The 18,766-nt window shown below is 50.0% G+C and overlaps 1 protein-coding gene across 11 annotated transcripts in view; it reads right to left on the minus strand.

Annotated features, from left to right (window-relative positions):
• Window positions 1-18,766, minus strand: part of PCNT (pericentrin) — a 103,054-nt gene that overhangs the window by 51,509 nt on the left and 32,779 nt on the right. For all 11 annotated transcript variants that reach the window (XM_025985473.2, XM_025985471.2, XM_025985474.2 and 8 more), the window contains exons 13-16: window positions 17,691-18,160; window positions 15,493-16,060; window positions 10,445-10,606; window positions 5,457-5,600 (exon numbers count right to left, since the gene is read on the minus strand). In XM_025985473.2, the coding sequence (XP_025841258.2) occupies window positions 5,457-5,600; window positions 10,445-10,606; window positions 15,493-16,060; window positions 17,691-18,160 (1,344 nt within the window). The remainder of the gene's footprint in view (window positions 1-5,456; window positions 5,601-10,444; window positions 10,607-15,492; window positions 16,061-17,690; window positions 18,161-18,766) is intronic.

Genomic DNA, 18,766 nt, shown 5'->3' on the forward strand with positions numbered 1-18,766 from the left:
CCCGGGGCAGTGGTGGGGGGCTCCATCAGAAGTGCTGCTTGGCTCAGGTCATGACCTCAGGGTCCTGGGATCAGCCCTGTGTCAGGCCCCCTGCTCAGCGGGGAGTCTGCTTCTCCCTCTGCCTCCTCCCCAGCACATTCTCTCTCTCAAATAAAATCTTTAAAATTTTTTTTTTATTATTTATTTATGATAGTCATATATATAGAGAGAGGCAGAGACAAGGCAGAGATAAAGGCAGAGGGAGAAGCAGGCTCCATGCCAGGAGCCCGACATGGGATTCGATCCCAGGTCTCCAGGATCGCGCCCTGGGCCAAAGGCAGGCGCCAAACCGCTGCGCCACCCAGGGATCCCTCAAATAAAATCTTTAAAAAAAAAAATACAGATTCTATAAACCACTGGTTACGTCAGACTAAGATGGCAAATGATGACCAAAAACAAAAGAGAAGAGCAGTGAGCCCAAACGCCGCCAGCACCTGAGCTGGTGCCCAGACTGCTCCAGGCGCCGCGTAGCCCCAGCTGGTGGGGTGTGGACGGACGGCAGACGCCTGCCGGCCTCCCAGCATCGAGCCGAGGGCCAGGCGTACAGGCCACCACGGTGGCGGAGTCCACCCTCCAAGTGTGTGGGACACACACTTTCTCCTCTGCCCATCCTGCTCCCTCCTGCTGAAGGAAGGGAAGTGGACACAGCACAAGCTGACACCCTGCCAGCCCCCACCCCCGCCCGGGTGGGATGCGGTGGGATGCGGGTGCGACCTTCCTCCAGGAAGCTCCCAACCGTCTGCATGTTGATGCTTTACCAGAGGGAAAAGCAACCTTAACCCGACAATGGCAAGGCGTCCAGGACCTTGTAGGTCGGTCCTCCTTAGACGAAAGTTCTTTTGAAAATCTCCTTTCCCCTTACTTACCCCGACTCCGACTCCGCAGTGTATGAAGAGCCAGCCCTCACCTCCCTGGGGCAGCAGCCCTTCCTGCCCACAGGTCCTGTCCTTGTGCTTTAATAAAACCACCATTTGCAAAGACATCTCAAGAATTCCTTCTTGGTCATCAGCTCCAGATCTCCCCCCACAAAACCACTTACGTTCCAAAACTACATCAGTAGGACGCTCTTCCTTACTGCACAGCATTATTTTAACTGAGCACGTACATTTCAAAAGGGCTTATAGAAATATTTACAACAAAAACAATTTCTTTATAGAGTCTGGTGTGCCTAGCGATCATTGTCCCTCTCCCTGGGAACACTGCCTGGTCACAGCACACGAGCAGTGAGCGCGGGCTCGCGGCAGGAGCGGGACTTGGAAAAAGAAAAAGAAAAAAAAAAAAAAAAAAAGGAGCGGGACTTGGGCAGCAGGGAGCAGCCTCCTCCCCGCACCCGCACCCCGCAGCCCCCGCAGCCCTGCAGCAGCACGTTCACTCCTGAGCGTTCACTCCTGAGCACCGCCCCCCACTCTTGATGCCCTTCATTCCTCCCCCTTGCACTCAGGAGACCATCAAGCCAGCATCCCCCTATTGTAAAGGTAAATCTGTAACTGCTCAATCCAGAATTTACCATTTCTCTTTACCTGTGCTAATACTTGTAGTAGGACTCTTGAGATACAAAACGGCATAGGATTTGAATGATCTTTAACCCTACTTTCCCATGACCTGGGTTATTTTTAGTATTTTTTTACGGAATGAGTTTTTTAGGAATGCATATAGTGTGTCTTGGCAGAAACACCTGGTAGTTGAAGAAAAATTGAAAAAACACTTTTAGGGGCACCTGGGGGGGCTCAGTCAGTGAAGCATCTGCCTTGGGCTCAGGTCATGATCTCGGGGACCTGGGACGGAGCCCCGTGTGGGCTCCCTGCTCAGCGGGGAGTCTGCTGCTCCCTCTCCCTCTGCCCCTCCCCCTGTTCATCCTCTCCCTCTGTCAAACAAATAAAATCTTTAAAAATAGAAAAAGAAAAAACACTTAGAAAGGTCCTTTCTTCCTTGTGGAACTGTTTCCCGCCTCAGCACTGGTGCCCCTTGCTCTTCCGCCTGGAGCACGGGAGGGGCTTCTGCTGCCAGAAACAAGCCCCCCCCACCCCACCCCACCCCTGCCCCCCAGCAGGTGACTGCCCTCCGCAGACACACACCACCTGAGGCTGGTGGAGGGTAAGCCACACACCCAGGCGCAGTATTTAAAACCAAACTGGCTCTGCTGCCTGGGAGCCACTGGATTGTTAGCAAATTAAGGGAACCTCTCCTGGGCCTCAGTGTCCTGAGGGATCCATTCCGTGAGCAAGACAGAACCCTACAGAAGTAAGAAAGCTCTGGAATGTACCTCACAAAGTGCCTGGCACACAAAGACAAGTCAGCTATGTCTCCAATCTGAGAAGTCCAAATCCGGTGATGGTGCACAAGGATCACAGTGGTTTTTCTCCTCCTTTGTACTGGGAGAGCCTGCCTCGAGCCCTCACGACGGAGGCACCCACTTCCAAGGGGGCTCACTCTAGACGCACATCGCCAGCCTCCCTCTCACCCGGCTCCCTTGCTCTACGGATCTTAGTTGATTTCAATAACTCATCTCTGGTCCATTTGTTTTCTTTCGTCTCCACACTTTATATTCCTGCTCTCAGGGGCGCCTGACTGCCTCAGTTGGTAGAGCACGCGACTCTTGATCGCAGGGTTGTAGGTTCAAGCCCCACGCTGGTTGTAGATTATACTTAAAATCTTTAAAAATAAATAAATAAAATTTAAAAGTAGATATGTAGATAAATAAACAAAATTCTGCTCTTATGTTTGAAATTGTTACAAAGGAAGCCACAGGCCCAAGGTGGTGATGTGGGAACAGAGGCAGAAAGAAATGCAGGTAAATTAAATGTCCTTCTAATCTGCAGCCCATTGACAAGTACTTGAGGCGAGCACAATATATCCTCCAGGAAGCTCCCAACTGTCTGAATCCCAATGTCTTGCTAGAAGGGAAAACAACCTTGGTTTGAAAAGAGCAAGGCCTCCAGTAACCGGAGAGTCTTCTTTAGCCGACTAAGGTCCTGTGGGAACGTCCTTTACTTCCTCCAACCCCCAAGTATCTAGCCAGTCTCCTCACAAGCCCAGGGCAGCTGCTCTTCCTGCCCTCAGGTCCTGTCCCCCACCCCACCCCCTGGCTTTAATAAAACCACCTTTTTGCACCAAGGGCCACAGACCCCAGCAACACCACTACAAAATCAGGTCAGAGTCACTTGCCCCCAGGACAACAAACCAAGAGGTCACAGCAGTTCCAACCTCCCCAGGAGTGAAAACACTTTAAGCTACTCAATCTGGAATTTTCTGGTTGGCAGGGAGGAGGTAACCTGTCCCTCAGGGCCATCTCCACCCGCCCCCCAGCCCCCCCCAGGGAAGATGAGGGATCTGCATGAAAAGATCACCCTGCCCTTCCCCCAGGGAAAGATGGGCTTGCTGGAAACCTTCCTGTACAGCTCCTGAGAACATCCCCGTACTTGCTGGATGGGCTGCTCCTGATTCACAGATCACGTCACAAAGCCAATCGGACCTGCAAATTTGCCTGGCTGAGTTTTTTCTCTTAATGAAACTCACCAGTAGTGAGCGCACAAAACCACAGGCCCTCACCCTCAACCCCAGTAAAAGCAGAAGCCCAGGCTCACAATCACACCTGGCTAGGTGTACCCAGCGACAAGGTGTAGCCTCCAGGGCTTTAATAAACTTTTATTTTTTCAAAGTTTCCTGATGGTTATTGCTAAAGAGTATCTTGTAGTCATAATAAGAACCACAAGATGTGGAGAACAAAGGCAAAAGATGTAGAAACAAGTCTCCTTACAACGTGCAGCCACTGACAAATCCTTGAGGCAGGCAGTGACCTTCTAGGAATTCAACTGCCTTAAGGTTAATACTCTGTTGGAGGCAAAAAGCAACCCCCAGGAGCCTGTAAGTCTCCTTTAACATATAGAAATCCCTCCAGAGACTTCCTTTATCTCTACCCCCCAAGATGTGTGTTGGCAATCATCCTTCAAACGTCTGGCCCATTGATAAACATCTAAAGGGTCTCCTGAAATAATCGTATCTTCACAGCAAAGTCCTGGAAGCCTGGTTTCTAAATTCCTGAGACTTGCTCTATCCCTAATCCTGACTAACTAATCCCTCCCTCCTCGTGACCCCAGGGCAGCTCTTTCTGTTCACAAACCCCATTCCTCTGCTTTAATAAAACCACCTTTTTTGCACCTAAGGCATCTCAAGAATTCTTTCTCAACTGTTTGCTCCCAGACCCCACATCACCCCAATATCACATCACAACCACAACACTGGTTATTGATAGGCTGAAAGGAGACCAGCAGAAAACAATGATAAGGTCAGAAAAAGAAACCAGTACTATTACGATCCTGAAAGGTCTACATTGTAGGACTATCTCAAAAAATAGTATAAGTAGGGGAGCCTGGTCATTTCAGCTGGTAGAGCATCTGCCCCTTGATCTCAAGGTCATGAGTTTAAGCTCCACGTTGTGTGTGTGGAGCCCAGTCAAAAGAAAAAAAAAAAAAATAGTATCAATACACACCTCTACTCACAAAGGAAATAACGAACAACTCAACAACAAAACCCAATCCTATTCAAAAACTGTCAAAGGACTTGAACAGACATTTCTTCAAAGACATACAAATGGCCAATTAGCTCATGAAAAGATGGTCAACATCACTGATCATCAGGGAAATGCATATTAAAACCACGATGAGGTATCACCTCACACCCGCTAGGATGGCGATCATAAACAGAAAACGGATAATAAGTGCTGGCAAGGATGTGGAGAAACTGGAACGTTGTGCACGGCTGGCAGGAACATAAGGGGCAGCCGCTGTGAAGGCAGTATGGCAGCTCCTCAAGACATACACAGCATCACCATCTGACCTGGCAATCCTGTTCCTAGAGAGGTACACCCCCGAAGTGACAGCAGGGACTGCAGCAGATACTTGCACACGGAGTAACATTATTCGGATTAGTCAAAAGGTGAAAACAACCATCTAAAGGTCCTTCAACAGATAAAGATGAAGAGACAAATACAATGTGGTATCTAAATGTAACAATATTATTCAACCATAAAAAAACCAAGAAACTTTGATTCACCTTACATGGACAGACCCCACAGACATGATGCTGAGTGGAATAAACCAGACATAAGAGAATAAATGTTGTATGATCCCACTTATAGGAGGGCCCAAAAGTGGTCAAATTCCTAGAGACACAAAGTAGAAGAGTAGGTTCCAGGGCTGGAGGAAACGGAAATGGGGAGCTAGTGTGTAATGGGGGCAGAGTTTCTACTTGTGATGATGAACAGTTCTAGAAACAGTGGTGATAGTCGCACAACTGTGTGAATGGGGTTAATGCCACTGAACTGTACCCTTAAAAATGATTAAAATGGTAAATTTTGTTATGCATATTTTACCACACACACACAAAGTAATAACAAAGAAAAGACACTTTCCACATACCTGCAGAATTTGGTTATTCTTCTCCTGCAGCTGCAGAAACAAAGATTCTTTCTCTTTTTGGTAAAGGGACTGTGCTTGCGCACACTCAAGTCCATGTATCTCCTTTTCATGCAAAGCAACTTTCTTTTCACTTTCAAATTCACCCTATATAAAAGCACATTAATTAAAAACAACAAAAATGCCATTAAGCTCTAAAAATTAAGTAGTTCCATTTCTCTATTTGCTAATATATAGTTCATTCAACAAATGTTTTGAGTCCATACTGTGCCAAAAGCAGTGATCAAAAGGGACAAAGCCACTACCCACAGTGAACATGTATATCAAATGTGCTTCTCATACAAAACATAACTAAGACAGCTTTCAACCTTTCCAAAAGGTCACATTAAGCAATTACCCATCACCAGAATATCATGACCATCAGAATCCAAGATGCCTAAGTTCCTTTGATTTTAAACATAAACCCTATTTCTTCCTAAATAATAGTTTTTTTTTTCAGAAGGTTCACCTAACAAATTAAAGTATATATATTTTTTAATAATAAATTACTTTTTTTATTGGTGTTCAATTTGCCAACATACAGAACAACACCCAGTGCTCATCCCATCAAGTGCCCCCCCTCAGTGCCTGCCACCCAGCCACCCCCACCCCCCGCCCTCCTCCCCTTCCACCACCCCTAGTTCCTTTCCCAGAGTTAGGAGTCTTCATGTTAATGAGGGCAGCCCAGGTGGCTGGGGGAGGGGGGGGGGGAGGTTAGCGCCCCCTTCAGTCCAGGGCGTGATCCTGGAGACCCCGGATTGAGTCCCACATGGGGCTCCCCCTGCAGGGGGCCTGCTTCTCCCTCTGCCTATGTCCTGCCTCTCTCTCTCTGTGTCTCTCATGAATAAATAAATAAAATCTTTTATTTTTAAGTATATTAATGAAATAAGCTTAAAAAAAAAAAACCAGGGGATCCCTGGGTGGCTCAGCAGTTTGGCGCCTGCTTTTGGCCCAGGGAGCGATCCTGGAGTCCCGGGATCGAGTCCTGCGTCGTCGGGCTCCCTGCATGGAGCCTGCTTCTCCCTCCTCCTGTGTCTCTGCCTCTCTCTCTGTCTCTCTCTCTGTGTCTATCATAAATAAATAAATCTTTAAAAAAATAAAAAATAAAACCAAAAAACACTACAGAGGCAGCACTTCCAAAATGGCAGAATAAGGACCTCCAAAAATGTATTCCTCTATAAAAGCACTATGAACACTGACAAAAGCTGTCAAAATCAACTTTTTCAGAGCTCTGGAAACCAAGAAAGATACTTGTAACATTCTAGAGTTTACTAAAAACAAAGTCTGAAAAAAAAGTCTGAGTCTCCATCAAAACGGCAAGCTTTGAGGTATTTAAACTTGCCCTATCCCATCACTCTAATCTCTCATATAACTTTGAAAACAGCAGCCCAGCAGTCATAATGGTTGGGGGGAGGGGGGACGACAAAATAGGTTGGATCTCCCCAAAAGCACAACCCCTCCAACTGTCCTGTTATAACCGACCTGTACTGTAGCTCACTAAAAAGTTCCACTCCCAAAACTGATCTCACATGGCTCCCTGTGTCAACAATCCTATCCCTAGGCCATTTGTCAAAACCAATCAGCAGCAACTGTTTAACATCACAGTAGCCTGCAAGTGATAAACTGGTAACAGTTGGAGCCAAAAGCGGTAGACATAAAATTAAAAGGAAACACTAGAGTTTGGGATGTCAATAGGGAGCTTTGAAAAGCTCCAACATAGTCCCAATCCTAAGTACAGGACTGTGTACCTATCTGGAAAACCTGAGAAAGCTCTAAGAGCTCACTCTTTACGATCTCACACTAACACAAAGTAAAAGCTAAGGCAGAGTAAACTGCCTGCCAGAGCACTGAAAGCATGACCCAACCAGAGCCCCTCAATAAAGAAAGAGATTATAAAATGGAACTAAAGAGAGATTCTGGAGCTGAAAAGTACAATGAATGAAAAATTAATTGAGAGACTCAACGGTAAATGTGAATGAGTAGAAGAATCAGCAAATATGAAGACAGATCAAACAAGATTATTAAAAAAAAAACAATCAAGATTATTCAGTCTGGAGAATAAAAACAAAGAATAAATTAAATAGGCTCCTGGATGGCTCAGTTAAATGTCCGACTCTTGATTTCAGCTCAGGTCATGATCTCAAAGATTATCTCTCTCCCTCTGCCCCTCCCCCTGCCCAAGTGCTCTCTAAATAAATAAATATAATCTTTTTTTAAAAAAAGGAAAGTAAACAGAGCTTCAAAGGCCTGCGGGACACCCTCAAAGACCAACATACCCATAATGGGGGAGAGGAGAAAGGAACAGGGTAGGAAGACTCTTTGAAGATATAATGGCCAAAAACAAAAAGGGGGGGGGGGCTTGGTGGCTCAGCCGGTTTAGCACCACCTTCAGCCCAGGGCCCAGGGCGTAACTCCCAGGGCGTGACCCCCAGGTCGTGACCCCCAGGGTCCCGGAGTCGGGACTTGGGCTCCCTGCATGGAGCCTGCTTCTCCCTTTGCCTATGTCTCTGCCTCTCTCTCTCTCTCTCTGTCTCTCATGAATAAATAAAATCTTTAAGAAAAAAAAAAAAGGATAACAGCCAAAACCCACAACTTTGATGAGAAAATATTAATATATAAACACAAGAAGCCCAATTAGCCCCAGACAGGATAAACTCAAGAGATCCGCACCAAGACACATCCCAATTAAACTGTGAAAGACTAAGAAAAAGAAGCTTGAAAGCAGCTGTCCTCAACATAAAATTAATGGCTAGCTTACTTTTCAGAAACCATGGAGGCCAAAAAGCAGTAGGGTGGTAAAAATTCAGTGCTGGGAAAAAAAAAAAAAAATGCTGAACCAAGAATTCTATGTCCAGGAAACTATCTTTACAAAATGAAGGAGAAATTAAAACATTCCTAGATGAATGAAAACTGAGAGAATTCATTACTAACAGGCCTGCCCTGAAGAGATACTGAAAGGCTAAAGTGAAAGGACACTAGACCTGAATTTGAATCTTTTTTTTTTTTAATTTTTATTTATTTATGATAGTCACAGAGAGAGAGAGAGAGAGAGAGAGAGGCAGAGACACAGGCAGAGGGAGAAGCAGGCTCCATGCACCAGGAGCCCGACATGGGATTCGATCCCGGGTCTCCAGGGTCGCGCCCTGGGCAAAAGGCAGGCGCCAAACCGCTGCGCCACCCGGGGATCCCTAGACCTGAATTTGAATCCACGTGAAGAAACGAGGAACGCGGTAAAAGTGACTGGACCAGTAAAGTGAAAGTCAAAATAATCACAGTTTTGGTAATTGTCTTTTTCTTCTAGGTGATTTTGAAAAAATCAATGAGCATAAATTATATGTAAATGTGGTTTGTATAATATTAACACAAAGGACAGAGAAGGGGATGAAGCTACATAGGAGAATAGATTTACAAACTATTAAATTTAAGATGGTATTAATCTGAGCTGTACCGTTATAAAGTGTTCATTATAATCCCCTGGGCAGGAACTAATAACTCAAAAAAATATATAGCAAAATAAATATCAAGGACATTCAAATGAAAAGAAAGCAGTAATGGAAAATTAGAAAAACAAAAGAGATAAATGATACATAAAAACCAAATAGCAAGTACTGATACACACTACAATATCTATAAACATAGAAAACATTGTGCTAAGTGAAAGGAACCAAAGGCAAATGGGCACATACTGTATGATCCCACATCTATAACGTCCAGAAGAGGCAAACTAACAGAAAGATTAGTGGTTGCCAGGGGCTGGGGGATGGGAAAGGCAGCTAACAGGGTGGGGGTTTCTTTTTGTGGTGATGTAAGTGTTCTGGAAGTAGACAGGAGTTAGAGTTGCACAACTTGGTGAATATACTAAAACCACTGAAATGCATACTTAAAAAGAATAATTTTTATGATATGCCTTAATATATCTTAAACTATATCTTACATATAAATATCTAATATTCAGTATAAAAATATCTAAAATATATCTTAATAAAGTTGTTTAAGAAAAAAAAACAAAATAAAGCTACATTAAAAATCATCATAAGATGGGGATCCCTGGGTGGCTCAGTGGTTTAGCGCCGCGTTCAGCCCAGGGCGTGACCTGGAGTCCCAGGATCGAGTCCCACCTCGGGCTCCCTGCATGGAGCCTGCTCTTCCTCTGCCTGTGTCTCTGCCTCTCTCCCTCTCTGCGTGTCTGTCATGAATAAATAAATAAAATCTTAGGGGATCCCTGGGTGGCGCAGCGGTTTGGCGCCTGCCTTTGGCCCAGGGCGCGATCCTGGAGACCCGGGATTGAATCCCACGTCGGGCTCCCGGTGCATGGAGCCTGCTTCTCCCTCTGCCTGTGTCTCTGCCTCTCTCCCTCTCTGCGTGTCTGTCATGAATAAATAAATAAAATCTTAAAAAAAAAAAAATCATAGAGAGGGTGTGGAATGTTCACTCATCCTGCACATTCTTCCATGAAAACAGACTACTTAAAGCAAGAAAAACCTTGATGTAGCTGCTGCTGAGTCATCAGAGCAAGGCAGTAAGACTCAAACTTTCTCAGATTTAAAATATTTGATGACAACTTCTTAGCAGAAAAGGTATGCTAACCACCCAATTTAAATAGAAAAGAATTTTTTTTTTTTAAATTTTTATTTATTTATGATAGTCACAGAGAGATAGAGAGAGAGGCAGAGACACAGGCAGAGGGAGAAGCAGGCTCCACGCACCGGGAGCCCGACGTGGGATTCGATCCCGGGTCTCCAGGATCGCGCCCTGGGCCAAAGGCAGGCGCCAAACCGCTGTGCCACCCAGGGATCCCTAAATAGAAAAGAAATTAATGAAAAAGTTGCCTAGAAAAATCTAATACCAACTATTTTAACTTTGCATATCACCATTAGTTTAGAATAAAATTCCTCATTCACTTTGCAGATGACAAACACAGCAATAAGACAGACCACTCTTAATCCCAGTACCTTTGGCTGTAGGATCTGCTGCTCCAGGAACGGTTCTGACGGGCACTTGAGCAGCTCAGGCTCCTCCTGACAGTGGAGCTGCTGTTTCCCTCTCTCCTGTCGCAGCTCGGCCAGGAGGGCTGGACGCTGGGCCTCAACCTCTGCAGGGACCGGGGCACCCTCCTTGAGCGAGGAGGAAAAAAGTCAACGCTGAGCTCTTACCTCATACTCAAGTATTTTCACTGTGATGACACACAGGAGTCAGGCTCCAGCTTACAGAACCACTCCGCAGGTTCTGGAGTCACCTTAATCACCAGCATCAGAAAACGGGGCATGCATGGCACAGCCCTAAATTTGTACTTACAAGTTACAGAGACTATTTCTGAATTAACTTTCTTTCTTGAAACAAATTTAACTCCAAAACCTTTAAAAAGAAGCATCCCCTGCAAATTCCAAGCTATCACACATTGCAAAGTTTCTGAAGTACTTTAATCACATTTACACCATGATTCCCCTTCTAGGGGAAACAGGGGGTGATGCAGACCACTGACAGCTAGAAAAAAAGCTGCAGCCCTGGGGGTAACCAGGTTTGACTAGGGAGGCTAACTCCACAAGTGTCAACCACAAAGAGTGAGTGAATATAGGGGAAACCCAGACGCCAACAGGCACCCCAGACCAGCAGGGCCAAAGCACGGGAGCCATGCCACCGTTTCCCGAAGAAACAGACCACAGGAAATACTGCACCACTGTGGAGGACACTGGGAAAAAGACCACCAACACCCAGGGAGGGAGAGGGACCCAACCCCCACCCAGCAACCCACCAGCCAGGACAACAATCCAGCGGGACTCGGCATCACAGCCCTTTGGCCCCCAGGACCCCGGCACAGGCATTAGGAGATTCCCTCCTAGCACCTTTGGGGAGGGGTCGGGATGCCAAACCCCGCAAGCTCCCTGTGCCCATTAAATGCTCTGGTTAAGATGTGGGAGGATCACTTTCTTCAGGCAACAATCTTTCAGAGAGCAAGTCTCTGTCTGAGGTCAGGGTAGGAGCACACATGCCCCTGAGGACCACTCAGGACCACCTGCCCTCAAGTTCTGGGCACCTGCACGGGGTAGCACAGTGACCAGCAGGCTCTCGCCCCCTCTCCCTGGCCCCGGAGTCATCGCTGCAGGGAGGGCACAGGGTGGGGGGGTTCTAGATGGAACCGTGGCTGGAAAGAGCAGGCCTGATGCCAAGCCCCTTCCTCACCTGCCCCAACACAGAGCTGCACTTGCTCAAGAGGATGGAAACCTGTCACTTATCTGCTACCCACCACTTTGCATCAGGAAGGATTTTACTGGCAGTTCACAGACACACGTGTAACGGGAGAGCATAAGCTCGGCTAAGCGAGTAGCACACACAAGGTGCCCATCCGATGCGCACTGTGGGCGGGAGGAACGGCTCCCGTGCAGTGGGGACACCTCACGCCTGCTGCACCCAACGCGGGCCCAGGCCTGGAGTGGGAACGTGTGAGAAAGGGCACCTGACAGACGCAAAGGCCAAGGGCTCAGGAGTCAGGTGAGGCCGGCTGGAGGGCGTGCACCCAGGGAAGGCTGCAGGACGGCCCAGTGCCTCGCCTCGGCCATGCATTCGCAGGCCACTCCTCCCCAGGCTGGGAAGGCACAAATCCAGTCTCCCTTGGCTCATGCAACCCTACCCCCGACCTTGAGACCTCCTCGCAGATAATCACTTCTACTTCTAGCCTTGAATAAAACTCCATTTACTTTTCCATATTCTAAATGGTAAAGTCAAACGAACTAGGGGTGGTGGAAGGGGAGGTGGGCGGGGGGTGGGGGTGACTGGGTGACGGGCACTGAGGGGGGCACTTGATGGGATGAGCACTGGGTGTTATGCTCTATGTTGGCAAACTGAACACTAATAAAAAATAAATCTATAAAAAATAAATAAATAAATGGTAAAGTCAATGGAAACGATTTTTTTTTTTAATTCTCAAGGTTTTTCTAAAAATCTACAGAATTCTAGGAAAAATGTCAGGTATATATGTATGTTTTTAGCCACTAAAAAAACATGACAGATACGTCTTAAAAAAAAAAAAAAACAGTAGTATTAACACAAAAGATACTGTCGTCGGACGTGCCTGGGGGCTCCATCGGGGAAGCGGCTGCCTTCAGCTCAGGTCATGAGCTCAGGGTCCTGGGATCGAGCCCTGCGTTGGGAATCCCCGCTCAGCGGGAGTCTGCGTTTCCCTCTTCCTCTGCCTGCTGCTGCCCCCACCCCACTCCTGTTCTTTCCCCCAAATAAATAAAAGCTCCAAAAAGATTAAGTAAACCGACATACTAATAAAAATAAATCCAACTGAAAATGAATTAAACTATACCCAAAATGGCCTTACTATTTTCAAAAATTATCATACAATTCATAATTATCATAATTCATGTCTTAATTGAAGAAAACAGGAAACTGCCTCGAGCAGCTGATCCCGGCCATACTACAGGTAGCCCCTGCGTTCCACGACTGCTTAGCGTTTTCGACACGGGTGACCTCTGTCCGGGACGCACACCTCTAGGAGAAGGGAATCAAGCTTCGCTTTCCAGAGAACTTTTCTCACAAGCCAACTCCCAGGGGAAGAAAGCCAATCAGCTCACAAGCGTTTGTGAAATAACTTGTGGCAAGTGACCCTGCTTTTCAAACAGGTGCAAAGATATTTGTGGCCCAGAGCAAACCTGCTGAGGAGGAACAGCGCGTCCCTGCTATTTTGGGGACAACGGCCCTGGCAAGGCTTCACGCAGGCCCAAGCCTGAGGGGGCCACGGGGGGCGCACGCGTCCACCCACAAGGATTCCAGACCACGACGGGCACCGGAGTCCAGTCCTGCGTGGAGACACCGACGCCTTGCAGGCAGGAGGGGGAAGCGTTAAGCAGCATCACGGAGGCAGTAAAATGGCTCGAGGCGCACAAGCCGCGCTGGAGCCGGACCCGGAGCCGGACCCGGAGCCGGACCCGAACGGCCACAGGAGGAGGCCGCACACGAGAGGGTACGAAGGAATTAGTGCTTAGTTTTAAAGTCAGAACAGACTGCAGTTCTGCTCCCTTGAGGGGGAAGAAACACAGACTGAAGTGTCCACAGACGAAGACGCGTGATGTCCGGGACCTGCGGCAACAGAAAGGGCAGGTGAGGGGGCACGGGTGCACGAGGACGGCACCTGCTGCCACGGGCGGCCACACAGCGCGTCGCTCAACCGATGCCCCTCCGTCTATGCGGACACCCTCTCCAATAAAAGTGAAAATTCAACAAGTCCAAATGTTTTTGTGAAACCAGTTAGACAACAAGGCTCGCTTAAAAAGTATCAAGGGGGGGGATCCCTGGGTGGCGCAGCGGTTTGGCGCCTGCCTTTGGCCCAGGGCACGATCCTGGAGACCCGGGATCGAGTCCCACGTCAGGCTCCCTGCATGGAGCCTGCTTCTCCCTCTGCCTGTGTCTCTACCTCTGTGTGTGTGTGTGTGTCTCTCATGAATAAATAATAAAATCTTAAAAAAAAAAGTATCAAGGGGCGGTGGGGGAGCTCTGTCGGTGACGCATCTGCCTTGGGCTCAGGTCATGACCTCAGGGTCCCCGATTGAGTCCCATGGTGGGATCCCTGCTCAGCGAGGGGTCTGCTTCTCCCTCGACCTCTGCTGCTCTGCCTACTTGTGCGCTCGCTCACTCTCTCTGTTTCTCAAATAGATAAAATCTTTAAAAAAAAAAACAAAAAACCAGAAAACTACTACTCACAAAAATCTGTATCTCAATAAATTTGGACGTAAGGCTTCACAAAAAATAGCGGGTATTTGCGAAGCGCCGTGTGTGTAGGTTCCCATCCTGTCGCTACCCTCTCACCCCCAGAAGGACGGGGAGATACGGACACACGAGTGTGAAGGGCCTCGGGGCACAGGCCATCCTGCCCAGATGCACAGGGACCCGCGGACACGCACGAGGGCCTGGCTGCGGCAGCCGTACGGATTCGAGAGATCCCCACTGCTTCATCAGACCCCGAGCAGCAGGAGCGCGCAATCTGACACGCAGCTCACACACGCGTGAGCGCAGCTGAAAGAGCTGAAAACGAAACCAGAGCGTGCGTCAGCCCTGGAGCACCTGCCCCGGCAGGAGTGTCCTGTGTGGACCCGCGGCAGCGACACCGCGCACAGCCGTCCCTGCGGGGCCCTCTGCCTCGGGCAGGGAGGGCTCCTCCGCTGCCGCTGCCTCCCGGGTGCAGACCCAGACGTCACCCCGCTCACCCGCCAGGTGCCCCCGGCCCTCCCTCCTGGGTGGCTGCCCCCAGCTGCCCCCTGAGGGCCCCGGCTGACCCTTCCCCCAGGTAGTCCAGTCACTCCAAGCCCCCCCCCCCCTTCCGTCAGCCATCAGAGGCCTTCAGAACGCATCTGCGCCCTTGCTGCTGCCTGCAAGCTCAGGACCTTGCCCCCCAGGTGCACCGCAGGTGGACGGATCCGGACTCCCATATGCCCCAGCTGACCTGAGGTCACACCAACATGCTGGGGCAGGGCCCCTGGCACCTCAAAAGAGCTGCAGCTGGGGATGTCCGCAAGGCTGAGCAAGGCGGGCCCCATGGCATCCACCCCTGCTGGTGGAGCCCCTGGAGGCCCCAGGGCTAGAAGTCCTAGAGGGAGGTGGGCTCTGCACCGAGCAGTCGGGGAAACGCTTGTTGGGGACGTGAGCACACGAGGAGCCCAGGCGACAGCAAGCCTGGCACGTGGCATCCACGGGACGGGAGCCGGGAGACGGTCAGAGTGTGCTGTGGTGGGGGTCTGCAGAGCTGTGCCCCCAGGTCAGAGGGAGCACCTGGGGTGCACAGGGTGGGACCAACGTGCAGAAGGGAGACGACGGAGGCGGGGGGGGGGCTGCCTCCACGGCAGACCAGACTGTGAGCGCTCCGACCATCTCCCCAGCACATGGCCTGCACGCGCCTCCATCCACCCACCACGCAGCCACCCGCGAGGAAGCCCCGCTGCCACAGATAGCGGCAGATGGGACACACGGGGTAGAGACACGCAGGCCCTGACGCGCGCCTCACCTGCTGGGCTCCCTGAACCTCAGGGGGCACCGGGGCCTTCACACCCTCAAGATGGCCCGAGCTCGTCTGCGTCCTCAGGCCCCCCTCCACAGGTGGAAGTTCCTGGCTGTGGCTCAGCGGATGCTTCTCCAGCGCCTGAGTCAGAGGCGTGGGGTGAGAAGCCTCCTTCTCCTGCAGCTGCTTCTCCAGGTCCGCTCTCAGCTGCTCGAGAGCCCGCCTGTGCTCCTCCCGCATGGCCTGCACCTCGGACAGGTGACGCGACTCCAGGGAACCCAGAAGTGCCGAGTGTCTGGCTTCCAGGGCACTGATGGCAGCGGCGTGCTCTGTCTGCAACTCAGCCACACGTGCTTCCGCGAGAGCCCACCGCTCGCTCTCCACGGAGGCCTTCAGCTCCTCCACCTCGGCCCGGCGTCTGGCCTCCAGCTGCGCCGTCAAGGACAGTACGTGCTGCTGGTGTCTCTCCTGCAGGAGCCGCAGGTCACAGGCGTGCTTCTCCTGGGCCTCCCGGAGGAGAGCATCCTGTTCCGCAGTGAATTTCTCTGTGAGTTCTTTACGTTCTTTTAAGAACCTGAGAGGACACGCAAGGTGAGCACGGGCAGCAAAACAGTCACGAAAGCACCAACCTCACTCACTTTGCTCACAGTGACTCACCACTACAGTAGCCACTCACTACACCGTTGCCGTATTCCAGCTGGTCTTGCTCCCTCTGCCACAAATGGCCCGAGAGGAGGAACAAGGGGAGAGTGAAGGGGCCACGTGAAGCCAGAGGAGCTCAAGGGACAGAGCCCAGGCATCCCCGCTCACAGCCCGAAGCGGAGGACACAGATCCACAGCAGGAGAGCACAGGCATGTTTCCGACAGACGTCATGGCAACGCAGAGGTGACGCGCAGCCCGGTGAGAAGGGCCACACAGGAAAGGGGCCGCACTATCGCCTGAGGCCCACCCAGACCTCGGAAAAGCGGGCTGAGAAAGAAGGGACGCGAATTCCCGAGCCACAGGCAGTGCTGCCTGCAAAAGCACAGGCAAGGGGCAGACTCCCATCTCATCAAAGCACCAGGACCCGGAAAAAGCCTGAATCTCAACTGGGCACACACGGCACATTCGTGACGTGCCTCTCAGTCAGTTCACGTGAAGAATAAGACGACCTGGTTTGCTTCTCTGTGCCAAGCCTCCACCAGATAACTCTGGCCGCGTTCCCTGACCATCCTGTGTCCCCTCCCCACACAGGAGGAGCACGGGCCTGGGTCCACCCGGCGTGAGGCGGTGGGTCGAGATCAGAGCTCAAGGCCTCAGACCCCCGATCCACGGCTCCTGCACCTCACTCACAACGGTGGGAGCGGCTTGGAGGTGACAAGCTACAGCACCAGCAGCGAGACCAATGACTCAAGACTCCCAAACACCCCCACTCGCTATAGCTCAAGTTTGCAAAGAGTTAGCACTGACTGATCAAATCACGTTCTAAATTCCTTTGAAATTTAAAGGAAGTAAATATAAATTTTAGAAAAAAAAACCCATTTTTAAAAATACCTGTTTTAAAAATACAAAGAACTGGGATCCCTGGGTGGCGCAGCGGTTTAGCGCCTGCCTTTGGCCCAGGGCGCGATCCTGGAGACCCGGGATCGAATCCCACGTCGGGCTTCCGGCATGGAGCCTGCTTCTCCCTCTGCCTGTGTCTCTGCCTCTCTCTCTCTCTCTGTGTGTGACTATCATAAATAAATTAAAAAAATTTAAAAAAAATAAAATAAAATAAAAAATAAATTAAAAAAAAATAAAAATACAAAGAACTAATACTGATGAACTGCGTGTCCTTTTGGTAAGTAAAGTCTAAATTCTTGCTCCTGAAATTTTAAAACATGCAAAGAACCAAAATAACGGGGCAGACGTGTGCCCAGTACGTCCATCAAAGGAACACCGACTCTCCCAGGAGGATCTGGGCGCTCCTCGCAGCACAGCTCTGTGGGGGGAGGGGGGGACACGCAGCGTTCTAACCCGCTGTGTTCCAGGGTGAAGACCAGTGTCCAGGCCTCAGTACACGCTCCCTCTTCCCGCAGACGCTCCCGCCTGCCTCCAAGCCCACCGCTGGTCTTCCCAGGGGGCCGGCCTCTCACCCTCTGCTGGGCCCCCTGGGGTCAGGCCTCAAGTGGGAAACTGGCAGACAGCTCCATACCTGACCCGCTGTGGCGAGCACGGCACCCACCTGCTCTGCGCCTGCATCAGCTGGAGGGCGCAGTCCTCCCTCAGGCGGCGGGTGGCGAGCTCCCAGTCCTGGTCCTCAGGAGTCACGCGGCCAGCTGGCTCCCGGCCACAGCGGCTGCACCGTGGACACTCCTCTGCCTCCAGCCCGTGCTCCAGCTGCCGCAGGCGGCCCTGCTGCTCCACCAGAGACCCCTCCAGGTCCAGGATCTGGGCTGCCTGCTGATCCTGAAGTTGCCTCATTTTGATTTCTCGGAGCTCAAACTTGTTTATTATGGACTGTTTCTCAGCTTCAGCTTGTTCTTTCAGGTCACGGAGCATCAGCGTGAGCTCCTCTTCAGCTTTTCTCTTTAGATCCTCACTTGCCACTTTCCATTCTGCTTCTTTGTCTTTCAATTCTTGCTTCACGAGCTGTAACCGCTCGTTGGCTTTCTTCAGCTCCTCCTGGTGATCTTCAACCAAGCTGTGTTTTACCTGCACGTAACATAATTTCACGTAAGACGAAAGAAATTAAAAGAGAGGTTTACTGGTAGTAAACTGGTAGACCCCCAAATCAGCTGTGCTTCGCCTCTGGGGTCGGCAGACAGGGTTAAAAACTAAGTGAACTCAACACGTACGTGCATATGCGGAGGAAACCAAGACAGTGTCAGAGGCCACCTGCGTGAGACCAGCGATGCGGGGGGTCAGAGACGCCACGGGGCTTCAGTCAGGGGGAGGGCCAACCACCCCGGACAGAGCAGAGCCACCGTCAGCGAGGACACCAGAGTCCACGAGAACAAGAGCAGCAAACGGTTCAATGAGCCCCCGTCTCAGGCTTTGCTTCATTCATATTCTAATATCTTACATGGAATCTGAGTAAAAGATTGATAACTAAAATTTAAACTTTTAAGAGTATTTTCTGGAAAGGGAGGTGAATCACAAAGTTAGAGGTAGGCAAATATCCTGATTTTCAAAAATAGAAAGCAAGTAAGTCAATAAACTACAAGAAAAAACAAAAGTAAAAATGGAATCGAAGGATGACCTCAACCCCTTATTTAAGAATTAAGCTATTAAAGAGGCACGTGGCTGGCTCAGTCAGTG

This window comes from Vulpes vulpes, chromosome 15 (genome assembly GCF_048418805.1).
Source record: "Vulpes vulpes isolate BD-2025 chromosome 15, VulVul3, whole genome shotgun sequence".
Lineage (NCBI taxonomy): Eukaryota > Metazoa > Chordata > Mammalia > Carnivora > Canidae > Vulpes > Vulpes vulpes.